At 42.0% G+C, this 21852-nt stretch overlaps 1 protein-coding gene across 5 annotated transcripts in view; it reads right to left on the reverse strand.

Annotated features, from left to right (window-relative positions):
• Positions 1-21709, reverse strand: part of LOC307224493 (SITS-binding protein-like) — a 35621-nt gene extending 13912 nt beyond the window's left edge. Inside the window, exons 1-10 of one of the 5 annotated variants that reach the window (XM_079991292.1) lie at positions 21634-21709; positions 19031-19189; positions 17165-17235; positions 14516-14737; positions 11737-11908; positions 9865-10072; positions 8809-8959; positions 5711-5908; positions 3941-4209; positions 2760-2896 (exon numbers count right to left, since the gene is read on the reverse strand). In XM_079991292.1, coding sequence (XP_079847418.1) covers positions 2760-2896; positions 3941-4209; positions 5711-5908; positions 8809-8959; positions 9865-10072; positions 11737-11908; positions 14516-14737; positions 17165-17212 — 1405 coding nt within the window. In that variant the 5' untranslated portion in view covers positions 17213-17235; positions 19031-19189; positions 21634-21709. Of the gene's footprint in view, positions 1-2759; positions 2897-3940; positions 4210-5710; positions 5909-8808; positions 8960-9864; positions 10073-11736; positions 11909-14515; positions 15127-17163; positions 17236-19030; positions 19402-21137; positions 21511-21633 lie in introns of those variants that run through there. The other 4 variants (XM_079991291.1, XM_079991290.1, XM_079991289.1 and 1 more) reach the window with 4 other exon arrangements.
• Between the last annotated feature and the right edge of the window lie 143 nt (positions 21710-21852).

Consider the following 21852-nt stretch of genomic DNA (forward strand, 5'->3'; position numbering starts at 1 on the left):
GCAGGGTTATGTAGCGTTTTAACACATCCAAAATACTTCGCCATGTAATGTGACATGACAACGCTTCATCTAGCTTCATAAATCCTGAAGGGGGTTGGAGATCATAACATAGGTTTCCTCCACCAGAGCAGAAAACTGAAATAAGGAAAGCATGCTGCAAAGGGGAGCAAGCAGATTTCCTGGTGAAATACTAGGTGCTGGCTAGCGGGTGAAAGGGTGAGGGTCAAGAGAGGATTCTTATTAAAAATATTGCCTCAGGCTTAAGGAGCCCAATTCCTTCAGAAAAGGGAATTGCTTTCCAAAACAGAATATTTCGTTCTGAAACAGCCTCACATTTTATCAAAAGTGACAGCTCACTGTGAGAACAAGGAGTGCATGAGCTCCCTCTTTTCAGCACGAAAAGAAGGATTTACTACAGGGTTCCATTGGTTCAAGTCTATTGTTTAAAAAAACTATTAATATTTTTATATCTCTTGCCACAAAATTTTACCTTCTCTTCTAAGAGACATAGATCTTGTTATGGGTATGTGTGTGTACGGATAGGATTTTTAAGGCATCACACAGCACTTCAGAAAGTGCTGGCTCCCATAGGAATGCAGTTAGATGCAATACCAGAAGGATGATATTCAACTAAAAAATGTGGGAGTTCAATTACTTCCACTTGTGCAACAGGACTTCTGTCCCATGCTATCCCAAAACCTGCTCTAGAAGGTTGGGGGAACCCCCAGAACAGATTTAGGAGCCCCATGGGGTGGGGGGAAGTCCAACTGTGTAACGGAAGTCCTTCTGCTTGCTAACATACAAGCCTAATATCATACATTTATTACAGTAACCAATAACACAGAGATATTAAAGTTTTAAAGCAAATGTTTTCACTTCTGGCTTCTTCAGTATACTGTACCTCCTCCAAAAGCCACTGTGTCTGGGCTTTACAGGACTGCAGTAGGAAGGGAGAATTGCCCCAAAACGGGAGCCCTGTACAAATGGTGCAAAATTCCTCCACCTGCTTTCAGGGAATCTGCCTCTCTCACTGCAGTCCCTTATGGCACAGCCCTCAATGCTTACTAGGCCTCATCAACTTTCTGAAGGGTACAGGTGGAAGAGGGGAAGAGAAAGATTGGTTGTCCAAGCTGCCTTCCTATTTGTCAGATGCATCCCCTGATTTTTTACAAATGGACTGCTCTGGAAACTTTGTTCTCATTACACAGTTTCCCCCCAGGTATGCATAACTCTGAATGCTGAATCCAGATCTTTACATTGCAGTCTGAAATGAAGAAATTTAAACCTGCTGCATGTAGTTCATTACATCAGCGTCAACATAAATGAGAACTTTAAAAGGTTTTAAGGGTGTTTGGCTGTGTGCAGGACTGAATCAGGGACCTTTTGCATGCCAAGCATGCGCTCAATCGCTCAGCTATGGGGTCGATGTGATCCATGCTACAAATCAGTTGCAGTCCAAAAGCCTCTGGGCTTTTGCTAACCAGATGAATGAAGCTGGGATGCCATTACTTCTATTTCTAAACACTTTTAAAACAACAACAACCTCACCCTCTAATTTCGGCAGAACTGAATGTATATGCAATTCCTGCTTAATTTTTTTTAATGCTTAAGAAATGTGCTGGCCAATTCTTGTCAACAGAAAATCAATTAAATCTAATGGTGCACCAAACAGAACTTCAGGCACTGATGTTCCTCTAGTTCTGCTTGGTGTAGCTTTCATGCACATAGTTGATTAGGCGAGCAGATTATATGCATTCATCTCCCCTGCAGGAGCATAGAAAGCTGCCTAATGGTCCATCTAGCACAGTATTATTTAGAGAGGCAGTAGCCAACATAGTGTCTTCCAACTCTGTTCTCTTGCGGGGGCCCAATTAGTGCCATTGCCTTCTGTTAAGAGTTTGGGTGTAATCCTTGATGCCTCCCTTTCCATGGAGGCGCAGGTTACAGCAACAGCCAAGGCGACATTTTTCCACCTTCGCTGCATCAAGCAGTTGGTCCCTTGCCTTTCCTGCCCCGACCTGGTCACAGTGATACATGCGACGGTCACCTCCAGACTACTGTAATTCGCTCTACGCGGGGCTGCCCTTGAAGCTGTCCCAGAAACTCCAGCAGGTGCAGAATGCTGCAGTGAGGCTCCTCACGGGGTCTCTGCCATGGAAGCATATTCACCCAGTGCTTTTCCAGCTGCACTGGCTCCCGGTGGAGTACAGGGTTAGATTTAAGGTGCTGGTTTTGACCTTTAAAGCCCTTCATGGCCTAGGACCCTCGTACCTACGTACCAATATTTTAATGTTGTATTTTAATCTTGTTTTTAAGTTGTATTCATTCAACTTGTTTTTATTATTGCTTGTTAGCCGCCCTGAGCCCGGCCTTGGCTGGGGAGGGCAGGGTATAAATAAAAATTATTATTATTATTATTATTATTAATAATAATAATAATCCAGATGTTGTTAGACTCCAATTCTCAACAACCCCGACCACTGGCCTTGTTGTTTGGGGCTGATGGGAGTTGCAGCCTGACATCTGGATGGCAGCTGATCAAGACTCTGCATTGACCAGCAACTTCTCTCCAGTGTTTCAGACATAGGTCTTTTGCAGCCCTTCCCAAAAATGCCAGGGATTGAATCTGGGGCCTCTTAACACACAGCATATGGGCTCTGCCCATGAGATCTGGCCTTTTCTCTCAGGGGCATCTTCAGCCCTTCTATAAAACGGATTCTAAGAAGAAGTAGGAGAAGTTGACCTTAAAATAACGTTACCTATTGCATCCGGAATAAAAAAGTTATAACCAAGAAGACTGTAATGAAGCACCGATGGAATAATCCCTTTCAAGCCAGCGTAGCTCCAGTCGGACTGGCGGGGGTTCATTTGGAGAAAGAGCGGCAGGTGGCTGGCTCTAGAAGCAGCAGAAACAGACCAGGAGTCAAACTGGAAATACTGAAAGGCACAGTAATCATTCAGCCTTCCCAGACTTGACGCCCTCTAGATGTTGTTGAATCACAACTCCCATAACCCCTGACTTAGCCATGATGGTTGGAGCCGCTGGGAGCTGTTGTTCAACAACACCTGGAGAGCACCAGGTTGAGGGAGGCCAACTTAAGGCACAGGTGCAGCATTGCATCAAAGTCATAGACAGTTCTAAGGACACATTGTCACATAGCAGCTGGTGGCTTGGCTTCATGCTAGGGTTGCCATATCTTGAAGAGCAAAAAAGAGGACACATCTGTCAACTTCTACTTTTAACTATGGGTAAAAAAAAAGGTAAAGGACCCCTGGACAGTTAAGTCCAGTCAAAGGCGACTATGGGGTTGCAGCGCTCATCTTGCTTTCAGGCCAAGGGAGCTGGCGTTTGTCCACAGACAGCTTTTTGGGTCACGTGGCCAGCATGACTAAACCGCTTCTGGCGCAACAGGAAGGTAAATACCATTTACCTTCACGCCACAGCAGTACCTAATTCTCTACTTGCACTGGTGTGCTTTTGAACTGCTAGGTTGGCAGGAGCTGGGACACAGCAACGGGAGCTCACCCTGTTGCGCGGATTTGAACCGCTGGCCTTCTGATCGACAAGCCCAAGAGGCTCAGTGGCTTAGACCACAGCGACTCTCATTTTACACACCCATGAAAAAGAGGACATGCTCTGGAAAAGGAGGACATATGGCAACCCAGTTCATGCAAGCTGAAGCCACTTTTCTGGAAAGGAATAGCCCATGCTGAATGCACATCCATGCCTCTGTTCATTAGCTCACACTGTCCCCCACGACTTTCCTTCAGATTACAGCAGCACCAGCAGCAAATGACAAGGACAGAGAAAGGGGTGAAAGGGGGATGTGAGATTTCCCCTAAAATATTTTTTTTAACGAAATAAAAAGAAGGGGCAGGAGATGGTGCATACTGATAGGATGCCCTCAGAAACAGTTAGGAGAGTTATCCTGAGACAAACCTCGTGCCAGCGCTAATTATTGACGAGTTTCCCAATGCAGCTGCCATTGAGGCTAAAATGTGAATGTACTTATCCCCTCCAAGTTCTGTGGGAGGTGGGATTGCTTGCTCCATAAACCAATTGCCTTCGCCACTTTCAAAAACCAAATACTCTGCTCCCAGTCGCTGCCTCAAGAGGCTCACTTGGTCCATGTACCAGAGCACTGCAGCCCGGCTGGTTACATTTAGCTGAGCAGAAAACTGCCCTTTCCATCTGGTGAGCAGCGGCACCTGCAATAGGAAACAGCCATCAGAAGAGAACAGCAGAAGCATAAAGGGCTAGGCTGACTTCCTGGTTCACCTCATGTGCAGGTAACCAATGTGGGGGCCCCCAGAAGGTTATGGGCTCCAACTCCCATCAGCCTCAGACAGCATAGCCAATGGTCAGGCATGATAGCAGTTACAATCCAGCAATATCTAGAAGCTACCATATTGGATGTTCCCTGCCTAAACTAATAGTTGGCAGCGCCAGATTAAGGGGAGTGCAGGGACCATTTGTGAGCACTTGGTTTCAAGGTTATGTTCTCCGAATGGCAGTACTCCTTGCCTCAAATTCTGAGCAGAATCATATGAACACAGCATAGAATATTTTATAGCTAATGTGCATTTTCAAAACAAAGGCATCACTCTGTATTTATGTGTATCATGGGCACTGAGACAATTTTATTAGGCAATAGATTTATTTTTATTTTTTTAAAAAATGATAGCCTGCTATATTACATTGCTTAATAAAACATGGCCTGAAATATATTTCTTTTGCAGACACCACTGAAGATACAGTATAGCTATAATTTCCCAAAATTGGTTATAGGCCCAAGAACCATTATTTAGGTACAGCTTGATTATTGATTACAAGGGCCTTACTAGACATGATGTGGGAAATCAATGATTAGGTATCCTGCCATGATTTTACTTTCCTAAAAGTCGCTGTAAGCGACCCAATACTCACACACCCAGTTTAGATTGAGCTTACAGCATGAAGATAAAAGTTCCCCCTCCATATAGCTTCCTTTCTATGACTGTATTGCATATTTTCGCCTCTGCAGCTCAGGGAGGGTGATTTGCATCAAGGCTTCGGTACAAGGAAGGAGGGTAAGACCCCCTTCCTACCATGTCAGGGCTCCATCCAAACAGGGGTCGTGGTAGCTGCTATCAGAAGAAGAAAAATGCTAATTGGCAGTGCTTGCAAAGGCACAGGGCTTTGCAAGTGCAAACACTCAACTTATTGTCAGCTCCTGCAGACTCCTGTGTCTTGGTCCATTGAGTGTGATTTCAAACTGCCCAGGCAAAATAAAGCACGTCACCTGACATCACTGTGATGCCAGATGAATGACAAGTGGTCAGTCCCATCTACTTGTCAGAATGGCCAGCAAGGGGCAGGGTGAGGGACCTAGACATTCAATCCACAGGCTGGAAACAGCTCCTCAACCCTGGTATAGAGTCATAGAATAGGAAGGTACCATGAGGGTCATCTAGTCCAGAACCCTGCAATGCAGGAATCTTTTGTCCATTGTCGAGCTCAGACCCACAACTTTGCAATTAAGAGTCTCACGTACTACCAACTGGGGGGATCCAATCACGCATCTCCGACATAACATGTGCTTTGGCTTATTAATGCCTGCTAATGTATGTTGAGCAAGCCGAGAAAGCCTTATACCTACTGGTTCCTTCCAGGCTAGGAACCTCTAGAGGTAATTGGTCAAGTGCAAGAGGTTGTATTAGGGACTTGTACCGAGTAGTCACCAGATTCAGAGTGGCGGCTCAGCCAAAAGTCTTCTTTGCCTTCTTGTAGAGACATCTGAAAAAGCTGGGAGTTGATGCTTGCAAAAGGGGACACAGTTATGGAAAGCTTTAGATGTTTTGTAAGTGAGGAGCCCATGGCAAGCCTATGCAACCCTTTTCGTCTCAGCACAGGTAAAAACGTGTGTTCCTGAAAGAAGGGAGAAGAGTGTGCACCATTAGACAAGGATTTTGTCATAGGACCAGGGACTATAATGTTTGGAAGGTAAGACTAAACAGCAAAACACACTCTGCTATTTATTTAACAGGGTCTCAATATGACATCTCCAAGAAATCTTACCCTACTTCTGTTTAAGGATGGATGACGGCTAACAGATTGAGGTTGAATCCTGACAAGACAGAAGTACTGTTTTGGGGGGACAGGGGGCGGGCGGGTGTGGGGGATTACCTGGTCCTGAATGGGGTAACCATGCCCCTGAAGGACCAGGTGCACAGCCTGGGAGTCATTTTGGACTCACAGCTGTCCATGGAGGCGTAGGATAATTCTGTGTCCAGGGCCGCTGTCTACCAGCTCCACCTAGTACGCAGGCTAAGACCCTACCTGCCCGCGGACTGTCTCGCCAGAGTGGTGCATGCTCTAGTTATCTCCCGCATGGACTACTGCAATGCACTCTACGTGAGGCTACCTTTGAAGGTGACCCAAAACTGCAATTAATCCAGAATGCAGCAGCTAGACTGGTGACTGGGAGTGGCCGCCGGGACCACATAACACCGGTCCTGAGAGATCTGCATTAGCTCCCAGTACGTTTCCAACCACAATTCAAAGTGTTGGTATTGACCTTTAAAGCCCTAAACGGCCTCGGTTCTGTATACCTGGAGCGTCTCCACCCCCATCATTCAGCCCGGACACTGAGATCCAGCGCCGAGGGCCTTCTGGCGGTTCCCTCATTGCGAGAAGTGAGGTTACAGGGAACCAGACAGAGGGCCTTCTCGATAGTGGCGCCCACCCTGTGGAACACCCTCCCTTCAGATGTGAAGGAAATAAGCAGCTATCCTATCTTCAAAAGATAGCCCATCTGACTGAGTATCCCCAGCTACTCTGGGCAGCTCCCAATCAAGTGTTAAAAACAATACAGCATTAAATATTAAAGTTTTTAACACTTGATTGGAAGCTGCCCAGAGTAGCTGGGGAAACTCAGTCAGATGGGCGGGGTATAAATAAATTAATAATAATAATAATAATAATAATAATAATAATAATAATACTTCAGCACAAAAAACAGAAGTGCAGGAAGTTGTGTGTGTGTGTGTGTGTGTGTGTGTGTGTGTGTGTGTTTAAAAAGGTACCACACCACACAGGGTTTGGCATAATTTGAAAAAGCTCTTCAGTCCTGCTGCTGGTAACAGCTACAAAGGCTCTTAAAGCAGTAATTAAAGTCAGAGTGGCTTAGATGGAGCTTCCACTCACAAGATTCACATAGCCTTGGCTTGAGCAATGCTGCAGTATTCCAGTGAATGGTCTGGAATGTAGAAGATAAGGGTTTATGGACCTAGTTAGAGCCTAGATGGAATGCCAATAGGAGCCCCACTAGCTTAAGCCTTAATAAGTTAAGTTCACCAGTTGTTATCTAAACAGTCAGATTAAATAGGAGATAGATTCAAATAGGAAATAGTCCAATAACATTTATATGGTGTTAACGGGAATCTGTTAAGGAATCAGTCCCAACTAGGGATGGACAAAAATATTACTTGGTCTGCAAACTGACCTAATACACACTTACCAAGCTAAAATACCAATCAGAACATAGCTGCCCTTCAGATTTTGCACTTCCCTGAATTTTGCAATATAGTTATCAGTTTAATAAATGAATAAAAATGATGCTTTAGGGGGAAATGTTTAGATAAAACATGTATTCAAATACATGTTGTTGTTGTTGTTTAGTCGTTTAGTCGTGTCCGACTCTTCGTGACCCCATGGACCAGAGCACGCCAGGCACTCCTGTCTTCCACTGCCTCCCGCAGTTTGGTCAGACTCATGTTTGTAGCTTCGAGAACACTGTCCAACCATCTCGTCCTCTGTCGCCCCCTTCTTCTTGTGCCCTCAATCTTTCATTCAAATACATATTTTGTGGTAAAACATGTACCTAAGTACATACAGTATTTAAATATTAATTTATGTGAATAAATGTATGTGAAATTGACATGGATCAGAAATAGGCTGATTTCCTCATCTACCCGCAATTCCCAGTTCCATTGGGGTTCAATCTAACAGAGTGATATGGATGATAAAAAATAAAGTTTTGTGAGAATTAAGACAAGTATAATAATTTTGTTTGTATTTTTTTGAAAAAAAACACTTTAAAGAAGAAGAAGAAGAGTTTGGATTTGATATCCCGCTTTATCACTACCCTAAGGAGTCTCAAAGCAGCTAACATTCTCCTTTCCCTTCCTCCCCCACAACAAACACTCTGTGAGGTGAGTGAGACTGAGAGACTTCAGAGAAGTGTGACTAACCCAAGGTCACCCAGCAGCTGCATGTGAAGGAGCGGAGAAGCGAACTCAGTTCCCCAGATTACGAGTCTACTGCTCTTAACCACTACACCACACTGGCTCTTTGAGATTTTATTATAATCAAATCGAGATACACACACACACACACACACAATGGCCCAGATCCCAGTTGAAATGTTCACCCACAAAACCCACCTGTATTTGTGGGTTTGCATCTATAAAATTGCCTCCCATGCTTAGACGTATTGGACTACTGGTGCACACGTGTGTGTGTGTGTGTGTGTGTGTGTGTGTACAACTGTGTGCCAAGTAGCTGTGCAAAACCCCTGTTGAAAAACTGGACTCTGTATTTTATTTGTCTGGTGATATCAAACACCAAATCCAGACAAAGTCTGTGAAAACACTCCTGTACATGGAAAATGGGAGTTTGCTGGCTAAGGTTTTGAAAAGTGATACTTTAGCTATAACAATTTAATGCAGAATGCTGGGAAAGATATATATTTGAGGAATTAACAGGGTGGGTGAAAATGCTGCCCTCTAGCTCTGCAGCTTGCCCGTGACCTCCAAAGATGCACATACCGTATTACCAAGTAGCACTGTGGAAAGTTCACTGAGAGCGATTAGCCCCTCCCCGAGGTGATGCCTTTGCAGTCTGTTGAAGAAATATCTTAATCCTCGCTCCACCTTGGCAGCAGAATCTGCTGCTCTGTAATAGCTCCAGACAGGCAACCTGTATTGGTGTAGTTAAAGAAAGAAGCCTTGCTTGAGCTTAACACCTATTTATTATCTGGCCCACAGGTTTTTCAAGATCACAAAACTAAAATAGCTAGGTTGAACCAGCATATCTAGTATATGCCTGCAGATGTTTAAAAAGGGAGGGGACTCGTGTTGGCAGAAAACTTATGTTCCTGTCTAATAGGATATGCAAAGTCCCCACTTGATTCCATTTCTCAGGTTCATAACGGTAAAGGTAAAGGACCCCTGACAGTTAAGTCCAGTCACGAATGACTCTGGTAGTTGTGGTGCTCATCTCACTTTACTGGCCGAGGGAGCCGGCGTTTGTCCATAGACAGTTTTTCCGGGTCATGTGGCCAGCATGACTAACGCCATTTGCCTTCCCACCAGAGCGGTACCTATTTATCTACTTAGACTTTGACGTGGTTTCGAACTGCTAAGTTGGCAGGAGCTGGGACTGAGCAATGGGAGTTCACCCTGTCGTAGGGATTCGAACCATCGACCTTCCGATCGGCAAGCCCTAGGCTCAGAGGTTTAGACCACAGCATCACCCGAGTCCCTTCTCAGGTTCATAGTATAATATTAATCAGGACTGGCCCTACTGCAGCACACTCTATGTGCAGCTAGCTACCTTTGAAGGTGACTCAGAAACTGCAGTTAATTCAGAATGTGGCTGCTAGACTGGTGACTGGGAGCAGCTGCCAGAACCATATAACACTGGACCTAAAAGTGGGTTATATATATAAAAGGAATAACAAAACCAACTACTTCTATTTTACAGTCTGCCTTTTTGGATTTCTGTTATACACCTTTGCATGTACCCATACCCTTAAGATCTTGCCACCCTATAGCTGGTTGGGTGCTTAATGTCAGACCAAACTTTTCTGATATCTTTCTTACCTTAGTATGTCAGTATCTGGCAGCTTCCGCTGATGTCCTGAAAGCTGGCTTCCCACTTCCTGATGGGCAGACGTGATGTTTTGACTGACACACACTGTGTACTGCAGGGATGCCATGTTGACGCCAAGGGTACTCTCAAGGCAAAAATGTTTGTTCCTCTCTACTGAGAGGAAGATGGGTATGTCTGAGGCAATCATCACTGTCACTCCTTTAGAGATAACAAACACAAAACGTATAAAAAAAGAAATCAGACAGTTAGGACTGTGCTTTACTTTGTCATGCATTTGATGAAATTCCAGTATCATTTTTTAATCCAGTGTGAGAAATCAGAACTCACTCCCTTCCATTTCTGTGCAGATGATGACAAAAGGGCATAAGCCTACATAGACTTCTCTGCCTGCATCCAAGGGTGCACATTTCTCTGTGCCATCCTAATTGTCCTAGAAAGTTGACACTGGCTGTTGCCATTCTAGCAAATTTGCTTATTTAAGGAATAAAACAGGGATTCCACGTGGCTCTGCTTTTTGTTGTTGTCAAAGGCACATAAGCCTTGTAGAGATTGCGAGTTATATTGCTCATGGCTGAGATCGTAAACATTCTGTTGTTTACTTATTGCATAATATGTCTAATAACCTTAATTAGGTATCAAAATCTTGTAACTGACTGAATACCATCAATGTAATAAGATTTTTTTCTTCTTTTAATCACGGACTTGCGAAGCATCTCATAACTGAACACAGCCCGGCCTTCCAAAGTTGTTGATCCTGACAGAGAATCCTCCTCATAGGGTGATACTCAGCCCAGAGATGTGGTCTATCCTCCTTTAGGAAGAGTCATTCCCTGTCCTTCTAAAATGCAACACGGCAAAGAGACATGGATATTGCTGGAGTATTAACTAGCAACATTTCTGACCTTTGGCCATGCTAGCTAGGGCTGTTGGGAGCTGAAATCCAACAACATCTGGAGGGCACCATGTTAGCAATCCCTGCTCTGTACATTAGTGGCAGCAACATGTCTTCTGAAATTCTGCCATGCTATTAATGTCACACATCAGTAAGTTACTGTGAGCTATGGTGCAGAAGGGAAATTGACTAGCAATTTTGCCTGGCCACTGTAGACATTTTAGACAAATTAGAATACAAGCCAGTTCAAATTTTATGTGCCTGGGGCTAATGTACTAGGATTTAATGCACTGGTAGAAAGGGAATGGGATGTGGGGAGGGCATATCCTTCCTCATACATCTTCACCTTTCTTTTTTGTTAGGTTAGTTTTTGTTTTTGTTTTTTAAGGAAGGCAAATTTGAGCTGTTCCTTAGAAAGAAAAGAAAGTAAGCGGAATTCCCACATCAAAAACTAATATTCGAAACCATTGCTACACAATGCACTGGTAAGGTGGTCGTGTACACATTGCAAAAAAGAGGAACTGCGTCAACAAAAAAGAGGGCACGGGATTACATAAAACTTGCATATGCTACTTTATATATCTATAATCTCACTGTAATCAGGAAGAATGTGGCCAGGTGACCTGTGTTGGTGGACAGCTTGAAGACTCCTGCTCACTCTTCCTTTTTACGGTTCTTTAAAACTGGATTTGGACCAGACAGCTATTCAAACAGAGGACTGTCCTCTGTAAAGTAGAGTCCATGGCCATCCAACTATTAAGGTATGATACATCACTCTCTGTTCATTGTATCAGTGAGGCAGGTACTTGATGTAGCTAGCCACCTTTCTTGGAGAAGATACAACCCTAGTTACCTTCTTAATTTTTCACTCAGTTGGACTGTATTAAAAAGAAAAGAAAAGACTAAAGCCATAGAAAAGCTATTTACAGTCAACAATGTTGGGAAATCAAGTGAGGAAGGCAACTCTTACCAGTTGATCCCAAAAAATTTCTTTCTAAGACAGAGCCATAAGCAGCTGGGGTTTTGGCGAGGTTGCTGATAATGAATGGCTGGGACTTGATGCTCATGTTGTTTAGAGGCCAATGTTGGCTGCTGACACTTGCTCCTCCATACCAGGAAATATTTACCATGGAAAAGCAGTCCTGGAAAGCAAAATATTACAGAAAAACTAATGTATAATTTTGAAGAATAGCCTATAAAATATGCAAGGGTACATGTTTGTGCCCATATGACCTGTCCTTGCTCCAACCTTATTCACCCAGCTGTGGGGTTATTTTTACTCAAATATTCAGGTTGCCCCAGACCCTTTTAAAAGCATTTACTTCCACTGAACAAATGAGATCAGCAAGTTTAACTTCCCATGTGATTGCATAATCACTGGCTAATAGCACAAGGCCTCTTAGATGAAAGCCTAGACACATTTCAAAGGGGATTTTGGAGTTTTTGAAGGCATCAGGGTTAACATTTATGTTGTCTCCTTTACACCGTAAGGTCTATCAGCCACTAATGAGGGGAAGATTTCTAGTCATATTTCTCAAACTGTTTTGTACCAATTGTCTATCATTGTGCCAGAAATGCCTCTCCAGTGTCTGGTTTTGTTGCGTCTTGACGCTTGTAATAAGTGGTTCATTAATTATTTATTATGTAAATCCAGGTTGTTGTCTTGAAATATATTTAATAAAGCTAATTCTGGCTTGACATTCCCATTTTATAACCAAAACTGAATGTTGGTTCCCCCCTGCCTTCCCTGAGTAGAGGGAAAGGAGCATAACTGTACACTTGTGCTACGACTGCTTCCGATAAACAGGTTTGGCAGATGTGGAGAATGTTCCAAAAAGTCTGTTTGATCATGATGACAGCAGGATAAAAGAAACCTGCCTGTTGTGTAGACCAAAAGCAAGTTGCCTTTATTGTATCACTTAGAACTCTCCTAAAAAACAATTGCATGTTTCCTGTCTGACTCTCTACCTCTTTCTTAGTTAGTCTTTGATATGCATCTGAATGTTGCTTCCTGGGCATTCTCAGCCTCTTAATGCAATCAGTGCAAGAGTTTCTCTGTATCATTGTACAACTGAGAAGTCTTTTGTTCCATATGCTTAGTCTTTATGGGACCATGATAACACAAAGCTATGGTAAGGTCCTTTCAATTCAATCTCTGAATCTCTGAAAATGGCTTGGCTTCATTTTTGAGACTTTGATTAGGGTACTCCTATGATTGCTAAACCTTTTGAAAGTCTGCAGAAATTCTAGCATGAACCAGAATGCCTAATTGAGGTCAAAGAATTTGACCCAGTGTGAGCCTCATGCTTAAAACTGAGTGGTTTAATTAGAGCTGTTTATGCTAACTGGCCTCTTCCTCCCCAAGATCCTGAACTAAAAATTGTATTTTACATAGAAAACATGACTGCACAGATTTTGAATTTCTTTCAGGTACTTCTAGCATACCAGTACATTAAAACAAACAAGGCATATGCTGTGCATTGAGAGCAAAAATAGGTCAGATAGTCAAAGTAAGCAGATCACCCACTGATTTAAAAAGCTGTTTTCATTCAAGATAGTTAGGTTTGCATTTCCTATGTCTTTAATTCCAAAATAAAACCTCAATTGGCTGGAATGTACATTCTGTTTGTTTGTATTTTAAATGTATCGTTATTTTTTTTAAAAAAAATATTTGAAAGCATTCCTGCATTAGCATTGCTAATGAGTGGTGCATTCCTGATTCAAGAGAGTTATTTACATCGCTCAAGAAAATACCCCTACTTCCAACCAAGTATGTCAGCTTAGGATCACATTCTTTTGAATTGTTCTAATTTCTTATATGTCAATAGGTCCACATAAATATTTTTTTAACCTGTCTCAGATCCTGAGATGGTTGAGGCTGAAAAGCCAAGTACAAGAATAAATAAATTTCTAGATATTGTTGCAAAATCCTGTCCATAAAATATGTGTTTAATGCTGACTCATAAACATATTTACTTGGAGGAAAATCTCACACATTTCAGTGGGATGTTTCATATGCCTGGGACTGCTGCCCAAATCCTATATTGCTGTAAGAAGCTCATACATGCAGGAGATGTCAAAACACTCCTATCCAGCTTTCAGTATATCCAGAGAGAAACACAGTTCTTAGATTTCAATGCTGGTGCAGATAGATTTGTTACTTTCACAAGAATTATAAAGCACCCCCACCTCTTTTTTTGGAGCACAGAAAAAAAGCTGTTTTGAAGACTCCCACTGTCATTCCATGATAAATAATAATAATAAGTTATGTCATGACTATGGTGGCAAGGGAACTTTCTTAGCTTGCAATTTTCAGAGACCGATATGATTTTAGGTACCACTTGGTTCATTTTTAGAAAGGTGGTTCTTCCACTCTCTGGTTATACACAACAATACAAAGGTGCAGAGCTAGAACTGATTTTGGATTTAGCTGGCTGATTTACTTTTGTATTCTTGCAATTTTGTCTTTGTCTGCAGATATCTTGGTATTTGCCAAGGGATCCTGGAGATTCTTTTAGGGGGTTGAACTTTTACCTTAAAAAACCAGGATTTTCATAAATAGACAACAACGAAAAATGCAGATCTACATTTACTGCAAGGACCAAGTTTAAGATGTCAATGCTTGTTTCGATTAGCATGGATATTACTGGCATCTTTATCAGTGTTGATGTTCACACTCTGTAAAGTTTGTTGGGAATGCGACATGAGCGTAATATTTAGTGAAATAAACTGAAGCTGTAGTTAATTACCTTGATCTTAACCTGGCAGTGCAGAGGCGTCCAACCGATGCTGTAGCACTCCGTGTTGGAAGAAAGGCTGGACTCCAAGGAGATATTCAAATGTGCGGTGGCTTCCCAGGTGTAACAGAATTCCGTCTTGTTTATCCAACACAGATTCTTCATTAAAGGTACCTCCACATCTGAGAGTCTTCCCATGTGAATCTCCAGGAAAGTTTTGTCCTCACTCAGAGTCTGCAGGATGAGGGAATGAGCTTTTCTTTCCCAAATAAGACCACTGGCATTCCCTTTCAGGATCCAATTTTTGTTTGGCTGATCCACCACTTGCCAGTAGATAATCCCAATGGTCATCACAAAGAACACAGATACCCCAAGGCAGGCAATTGCTCCTTTCCAGGTCTCATTCATTTCCTTCAGCCCAGAATCCCACGTCACCTCTGGAACTGGAGTCGGGTTCATGGGACGATTGTGAGGCATTTTACTCACACGAAGAATATTTTCCCCCCATATGATCTAGGAAGGACTCTCAAGGCACAGAGCTCTACCCTTTTTAGAGCTTTGCAGGAAGCTCAGTTCAGATTTGATTCTTCCCCCCCTGCTGTCCATGAGTAACTTCGCACTATCCCTGCCCAGGGGAGGGAGAGAACAAAAAAGAAGTGGGGAAAGGTACAACTTTTCAAAGCTTTTCCCAGCACTTCTCACTGCATTACATTCAAAAGAGAGACTTAAGTCTGGGGAAGTGATTCTAGCCAGTTCTGCGCTAGAAGCCTACAAAATATAGCTGCAAATGTGTGGTGTCAGATCCATTTGCCCCTGCCAGATTTGTCCTAGGTCCTTGAGCCATGACATTTCTTTGGCCTGTCGGACTGTGCCTAATCAGGAACTCTGTCCATAGCTTAATAGAAGCGCACATACGCAGTGAGACCCTGGATCCTAGATGAGAGACAGCCTGCTCACAGAACAGGTAAGTGGGAAGCATCTGTGTTATAAGAAACGACAAACTGTCAATCCAGCTCCACTTTTGGGTTTGAACTCAACCTTTTGAAGCCCCCAAAACCGTAACAGGGACCCACAGACGACCAGCTTACTTTGAAAGCATCGTTAAAGCTTATTAGCCCTGAATATGGTTGCCAAATCAAAATTACAAACCAGGAGTCTGAAATAATAAATGTCTTATTATATTCTGTTGAACTATCACAGTTTTGAAGAGTGTTAATCATAAATCTTTGATGATGTAAATAAGCACGGGGTCCTTGAATGTCAAATTGAATTTTTAGCATTTACATTAGTGAGGGCTTGAGCCTTTGAACAGAATACTTTACAGATGTCAGATGTCACGGTGTTACATTATGCACAATAGATACCGTTATGTATTTGGTCTTCTTGGCTCTGGTCAGATTTCACACAGAGTGCATTAAACACTATTATTTTTAGGGGCCGTGCAGTGCAATCTTATGCATGTTTACTCAGAAGTAAGTTTAACAGGGATTACTCCTTGATAAATCTGTTTTAGGATGGCAGCTTAATTGAAATTATTTTCTAATGAAGAACAGACCCCCACATACACAACCCCTAAAGTTTTAGAGATTCTCTCTCGCTCTTTTTAACCACTTCTTAATTTTAAAGACAGAGGCAGAACCTTTAGCTCTTGGGGCTCTTTTGCAAAGGGAAAAATCTTTACTTAAAATATTCCATTTAAACCGAACAAAGATCAGCTTTTCATTAATATAAACCAGATAAGCTCAACTGAAAGAACTATGCTGGTTACACAACGAAGAACACGGTTCATTCTCTTTCCAAATGTTCTTTTTCTACATCAAAATTCTGGGAAGGACATAAAGATCTGGACTATTTTTCATTTGCTTTCAGGTAGAACTTAGAAAATAGTTTTGGCACAAACACTACCATCTCCTAAAGAGAGCAGGGTTTGCCATAGGGAATGCTTCTTCCTCCACAAGCACTGTTTTCAAAATAAATAAAGGCAAGAATGGCACAATAAAAACCAGCAGCTTTAAATGTGGTGGAGTTTTATAACTTCACATATCTCTTTAACTTGCCAGAACCAGGACTGACAAACATCTGAACTGGGCAGTTCCAAGTCCCATATTCATGGAAGTCATTTAGAGTGTTCTATCACAACTTGTTTCCACTCTGTGGCCTCATAAACACAATTCACAGTTCAAATATCACATCAAAGAATAATTTGAAGCAAACAATACTCTAATGTGTAGCACCCTGCTCAAAAGTTCCAGTAGCATTCCTGCGCTTGCTACCGTCATGCTATAGATGAAAGAAGCTCAAGTCTGGTTTGTTGGGATGTCTGAACCCAGGCTTGTGACTTGTTTATCCAAACAAACCATAAGTGGTAAACCAAGAACCAAGTTTGGCTACCACTCATGGTTTGGAAGAAATAAACCATGAGTCTGGATTTCAACAACACGACAAGACATTTTGTTTTATCCATGGCACAGCAGCAGGGGAGGAGCACCCCAGAAACTGCTAAGCAATGTGCACCAGCATGCTGGCCATTTATATGAATGCACAGTTTGCTTTTTGAAGCATGCAAAAACATGGATCAGATTGCATTGCTAGTATACAAATGAACTATATGCTTACTTAATCCACAGAAGTTTAAAATCAGTCCCAGAGCAATTGACTCACCTGAAACTGAAGGGAAACGATCAAGGTTCCAGAGCAGCAATTTGGCATTGTTTCCAGAGCTAACTGGATTCCTGCGGCGGGAGGAAATAGCAGTTGATTAGCGGGTGATATCATGGTACAACAGCTAAAGGGCCAGTAAGTGCAAATAAGGATTAAGGAAATATGACAAAGCAGCCTTTGAGTCTGAAACATAATGCAAAACCATCCAGAAAGTCTTATTGACCCCAGATGGTTCTGATCCATGTGTCAGTGTGAACTAGTCATAAACTTAAGCTAAAGTGGGGGGCCAGACTATATTTTGGAAAAAAATATATGAACGAATTCCTATGCCCCACAAATAACTCAGAGATGCATTTTAAATAAAAGCACACACTCTACTCATGTAAAAACACCAGGCAGGCCTCACAAATAACCCAGAGATGCATTTTAAATAAAAGGACACATTCTAGTCATGTAAAAACACACTGATTCCCGGACCGTCCGCGGGCCAGATTTAGAAGGCAATTGGGCCGGATCCAGTCCCTGCGCCTTAGTTTGCCTATCCATGGTTAAGAGTAAAAGAAAAAGGACAAGGCCCAGCTGTTTACAAGGAACTTGAAGGCTTTTATTGAGTGTTTTAACAATAAATCATTGCTGTCTGATATATGTGTGTTTTCACTTGTTATGAATGCATTGGATTCTTCTCATCTCTCATAAACAATAAGACTAAATAGCGGCTTTAAGGAAGCCAGCTATCTCCATTCAATTTCCTACTCTTCCTCTAAGTAGCTTAGGGAAGTGAACATGTTTCTCCCATCACCTCCACCACGTCTGCTTATCCTTACAACAACCCTGTGCAGAATCCAATGTAGTGCTAAGTGAACATTCCATCAACACAAGGATTTCTGCTTGTGCAATGGAACATTTTCCCCCTCTCCTCCCCCTGTGCACCCCCTAAATCTGGAACAGGTTTGGCGAGGCCACCGGGCATGCATGGGGAGAGGGGGAAGTTCCATTGCGCAAAAAAAATACTTGTGCTGGTGGAACAAGGTAGTTGAATGCTGGCCCATAAGGTAGGTTAGGCTCAAAAAGACTCACCCAAGATCACCCAGTGAACTTCATGAGTGAGTATGGATCTGAACCTAGGACTCCCGGGTCCTAGTCTGACACTATAACAACTCCACCATGCCGTCTCTCAGATTATTGGACAGGTAGGTTTGTGGGAATTATTTTTGTTTGTTTGTTACTACGGTGCGTATTTTTGTGTTTGTATATTGTAAACCACTCTGTGATCCTCAGGTGAAGGGTGGTAATTTAATAAATAGTAAAATAAATAAATGAAAAGGTAGTTCTGAAGGTACTTGATGTCTTCAAGACAGTCAGGCAGGTTTGCATCTGAGAATGTGAAAGTTCTTGGTAATGGAAATAGTTCTAGAACTGTAGCTCCTGAAGAAAGTCTTTAGAAAAGTGCCCAGCAATTAAAAAAAAAAAAAAAGAATTAATCCACTTTAGGGTTAAAATGAGAAAGATTGGTCATTAGAGTTGAATAGACAATCAGATGGACAAATCATCTGACCTACTGTAAGGTAGTCTTTTATGTTCCTATTGATTTTTTTAAAATATTGTGAATGTTTTTTAAAAAAATAATTGTTGAAAGTTGGTGTGTGTTCCTCATCATAATTATTACAGTGATAGTTATTGTTAGGGTAAAGTATGGGGGAAAGTGGTTATTAGCACATCCTGACTATAGACAATTGGAAACAGAGATGGAAAAAATTAACACTTCTTTCCCTGCATTCTGTGGTGTAACAACAAATAATTAAGAAGGAAACATTACCAGATTATTCCAGTTTCAATTAAATAGACTTCCAGTAAAATAAACCTTACCTTCTTCTTGTAAGCTGTTGGAAGATCAGCAATTTCACCTGGCAGAAGCCAGAAGCTACGGTAAAAAATACAAAGCAGTAGATGTGACTGTTCCTCAGACAGATTGGTTCTGTGTAATCCAAGGATTCTAAAATACTGCTCGCAAAAATCTTGGAAAAGCTGTTGAAGAAAAACAGGAGGTTAGTGCTGATCTCAGAGCAAAATGCATCAACAACAGCTGTGGGTGGATACCACTGAACAATTGTGCGTTCGAAGTGATGATGCCATGTGGTGACATCCTAAAGGTTGCCATGATAATGTCATCCTGATCCAGACATCAGAGCAGCAGACCCAAGACAAAACCCAGTCATCCAAGCTAGCCAGATATGGTCTAACTCGTTTTATGCATCCCAGTAAACTAATCAGAAATAACACACAGTCAAAGAACAGGCAAGATTGCACCAATTTACTGAGGTATGATAACTACTCTGTAGTTAAGTGATTGTGTATTGTTATTCAATGACATTTCTACTTGTGTAGAGTTACAAGTCTATATGTGTATTTATATGCACATAATTGCAAGATTTCCAGTGGATGAAACCCTTGGCAGTGGTAGCTATGTTTTATGAATCATTATGAGGTTGGACCCAGCTGAAGTATTGTTGACAAGCCCTTTGAAGGGCAAAACACAAATTTATCAAAGGTGAGTGGTAGAGCACACACGTTCCAAGCAGGTTTAATCTCCATCATATTCAGGTTGGGCCCAGAGAGACTATTGCCTGAAACCCTAGAAAGCCTTTGCCAGTCAATGCAGCTAGGTGGTCAACATGGTCAACATAAGGCAGTTTCCAAAGTTCCTGTGACTGTTTGACTAATACGTCAAAAGCATAGATAGAGTGCTTGATAGAAATATTCTCAGGTCCCAGTAATTCTGGGGTGTCCTTAGCAAGTCAAGCTCTTCCAGCATCTAGTTTTACGACCAATTCTTTGGTTTGAGTTGCTGCTCTCAGATGACAACATTGACCTTGCTACAGGGAACATGGCACTTAAGCTGAAAGATTGGATCCTTCATTTACTTTTTGCTCTCACCCCACAAATGACAAAAGCTGCTACAATGGTGACCAGATATGTAACTTAACATACACATGCCAGAAGCAGTGCGGTAATTTTAAAAAATTAAAAGAGTTAACTACACCCCAAACATAAACAAGCAAAAGCACTGGGGAAAGGCTTCTAGTTGGCCCTTTTACAAATGAAAGGTGAATCATTTTCCAGGAACAATAATAATAATTTAACTTTTTTCACAAAAGTAACCTGAAGCAACGTACAAGACAAACATTAAAACCAAGTATAAAAATGAGCAAAAAACAAGCTAAAATGTTTATTTGTAATATGTATAAAAGGGCAGATTCAATTCAACCCACTCCAATAAATAGATGAGCAAAAGAAGTGGCTGCAAATATACTTAAGTGTCCTTTAAATTAATGGCCAAAAGCCTGGGCAATTTTTATTTTTTGCCCGGCACCTAAAAACAGAAAGTGATCCTGCCAGACACGCCTCGCTGGGGAAAGCATTTCACAAATGGGAAGCCACCACTGAAAATGTAGGTTCTCATCTTGCAACCCTTCACACCTCACTTGGAGGAGGTCACATGGAAAAGAGCCCCAGATGATGAACACAGGAGCCAGATGATGAATTCAGGGGGAAGGCTTGTTCAGAATGGTGCAAGTTATTCCTTTTGTTGTTCCCTGTAGAATAATAAAATTGATTCTGTAGAATAGGGACCCTGAGGGACATCTAGTCCAACCCCTTTCAGTGTAGGAATCTCAATAAAAGCATCCATGACAGATGGCCATCCAACCTCTGCTTAAAAACATCTAATGAAGGGGAGTCCACTATCTTCGAAGAGGGTCTGTCCAACTGTTGAACAGTTCTTACCATCAGAAAATTCTTCCTGATCAGAAAATTCTTCCTGATCAGAAAATTCTTCCTGATATTTACAAGAATCTCATTTCTTGTAACTTAAATCCATATGTTCGGATCTTACGCTTTGGAGAAGAAGAAAACAAGCTTGCTTCAGCTTTGGATTTCCAAGTCCTATATTCCAAGAAAGCTGTGTTTCACTTACATTCTAGAGTGGTGCTCATTGAAAGTGAGGTATGTCCTTAGGTTCATCTAAAACTCTGAATTATCTCACTGTTGCCATCTGTTCATTCCAACACCTGATGGTTGCTATTTCAAAGACTGCAGGTTTTGAGAGAAGTAGTTGGGGTTTCTCCCCTCCATCTCCCCTTTCAGGAGGCTATAAGCTTTTAAAGGTTTCAACAGCAGATTGCCTCAGGCTCAAACCCCATATTCTTCAAAAGCAGTATAATGGAATCCCCTTAGAACTGCCCGTTAATAGTTACAGGGCTTAGCATACAAGGAACCAGAGTCAGACATAAAACATGAAAACAGAAGGGAAAATTATAACTCAAAGGCACGAAAGCTCATTGTATCAGATTTAACTCATGATAAATACATTTAAAGGGCCTGCTCCTTAATCCACACGGATGCTAACTGAGGCCAGGCGTACAGCAACTGGCCAATAAAGCCTGCCTTGTAAACATTCCTGCCTTTACTACCTTCTGTGTTGCTTTCCCCTTTCAACTAATTTCATCATCCCTAAGTAGCCAAGGAGGCCCTCGGTTCCTGATGCTCCCAACTGGATTTGATAGAGAAATGCAGGCCAGGATTTAAATTAGCAGAACTGCAATGAATCAAATTGGAGCTCCTGCTGGAACTCTAGATTCAGAGGCTGCAGTCTTGCCTGCAGTTAGGCTACCTAAATCCCATTATAGTAG

The sequence above is a fragment of the Podarcis cretensis genome (genome assembly GCF_951804945.1).
Source record: "Podarcis cretensis genome assembly, chromosome: 1".
Lineage (NCBI taxonomy): Eukaryota > Metazoa > Chordata > Lepidosauria > Squamata > Lacertidae > Podarcis > Podarcis cretensis.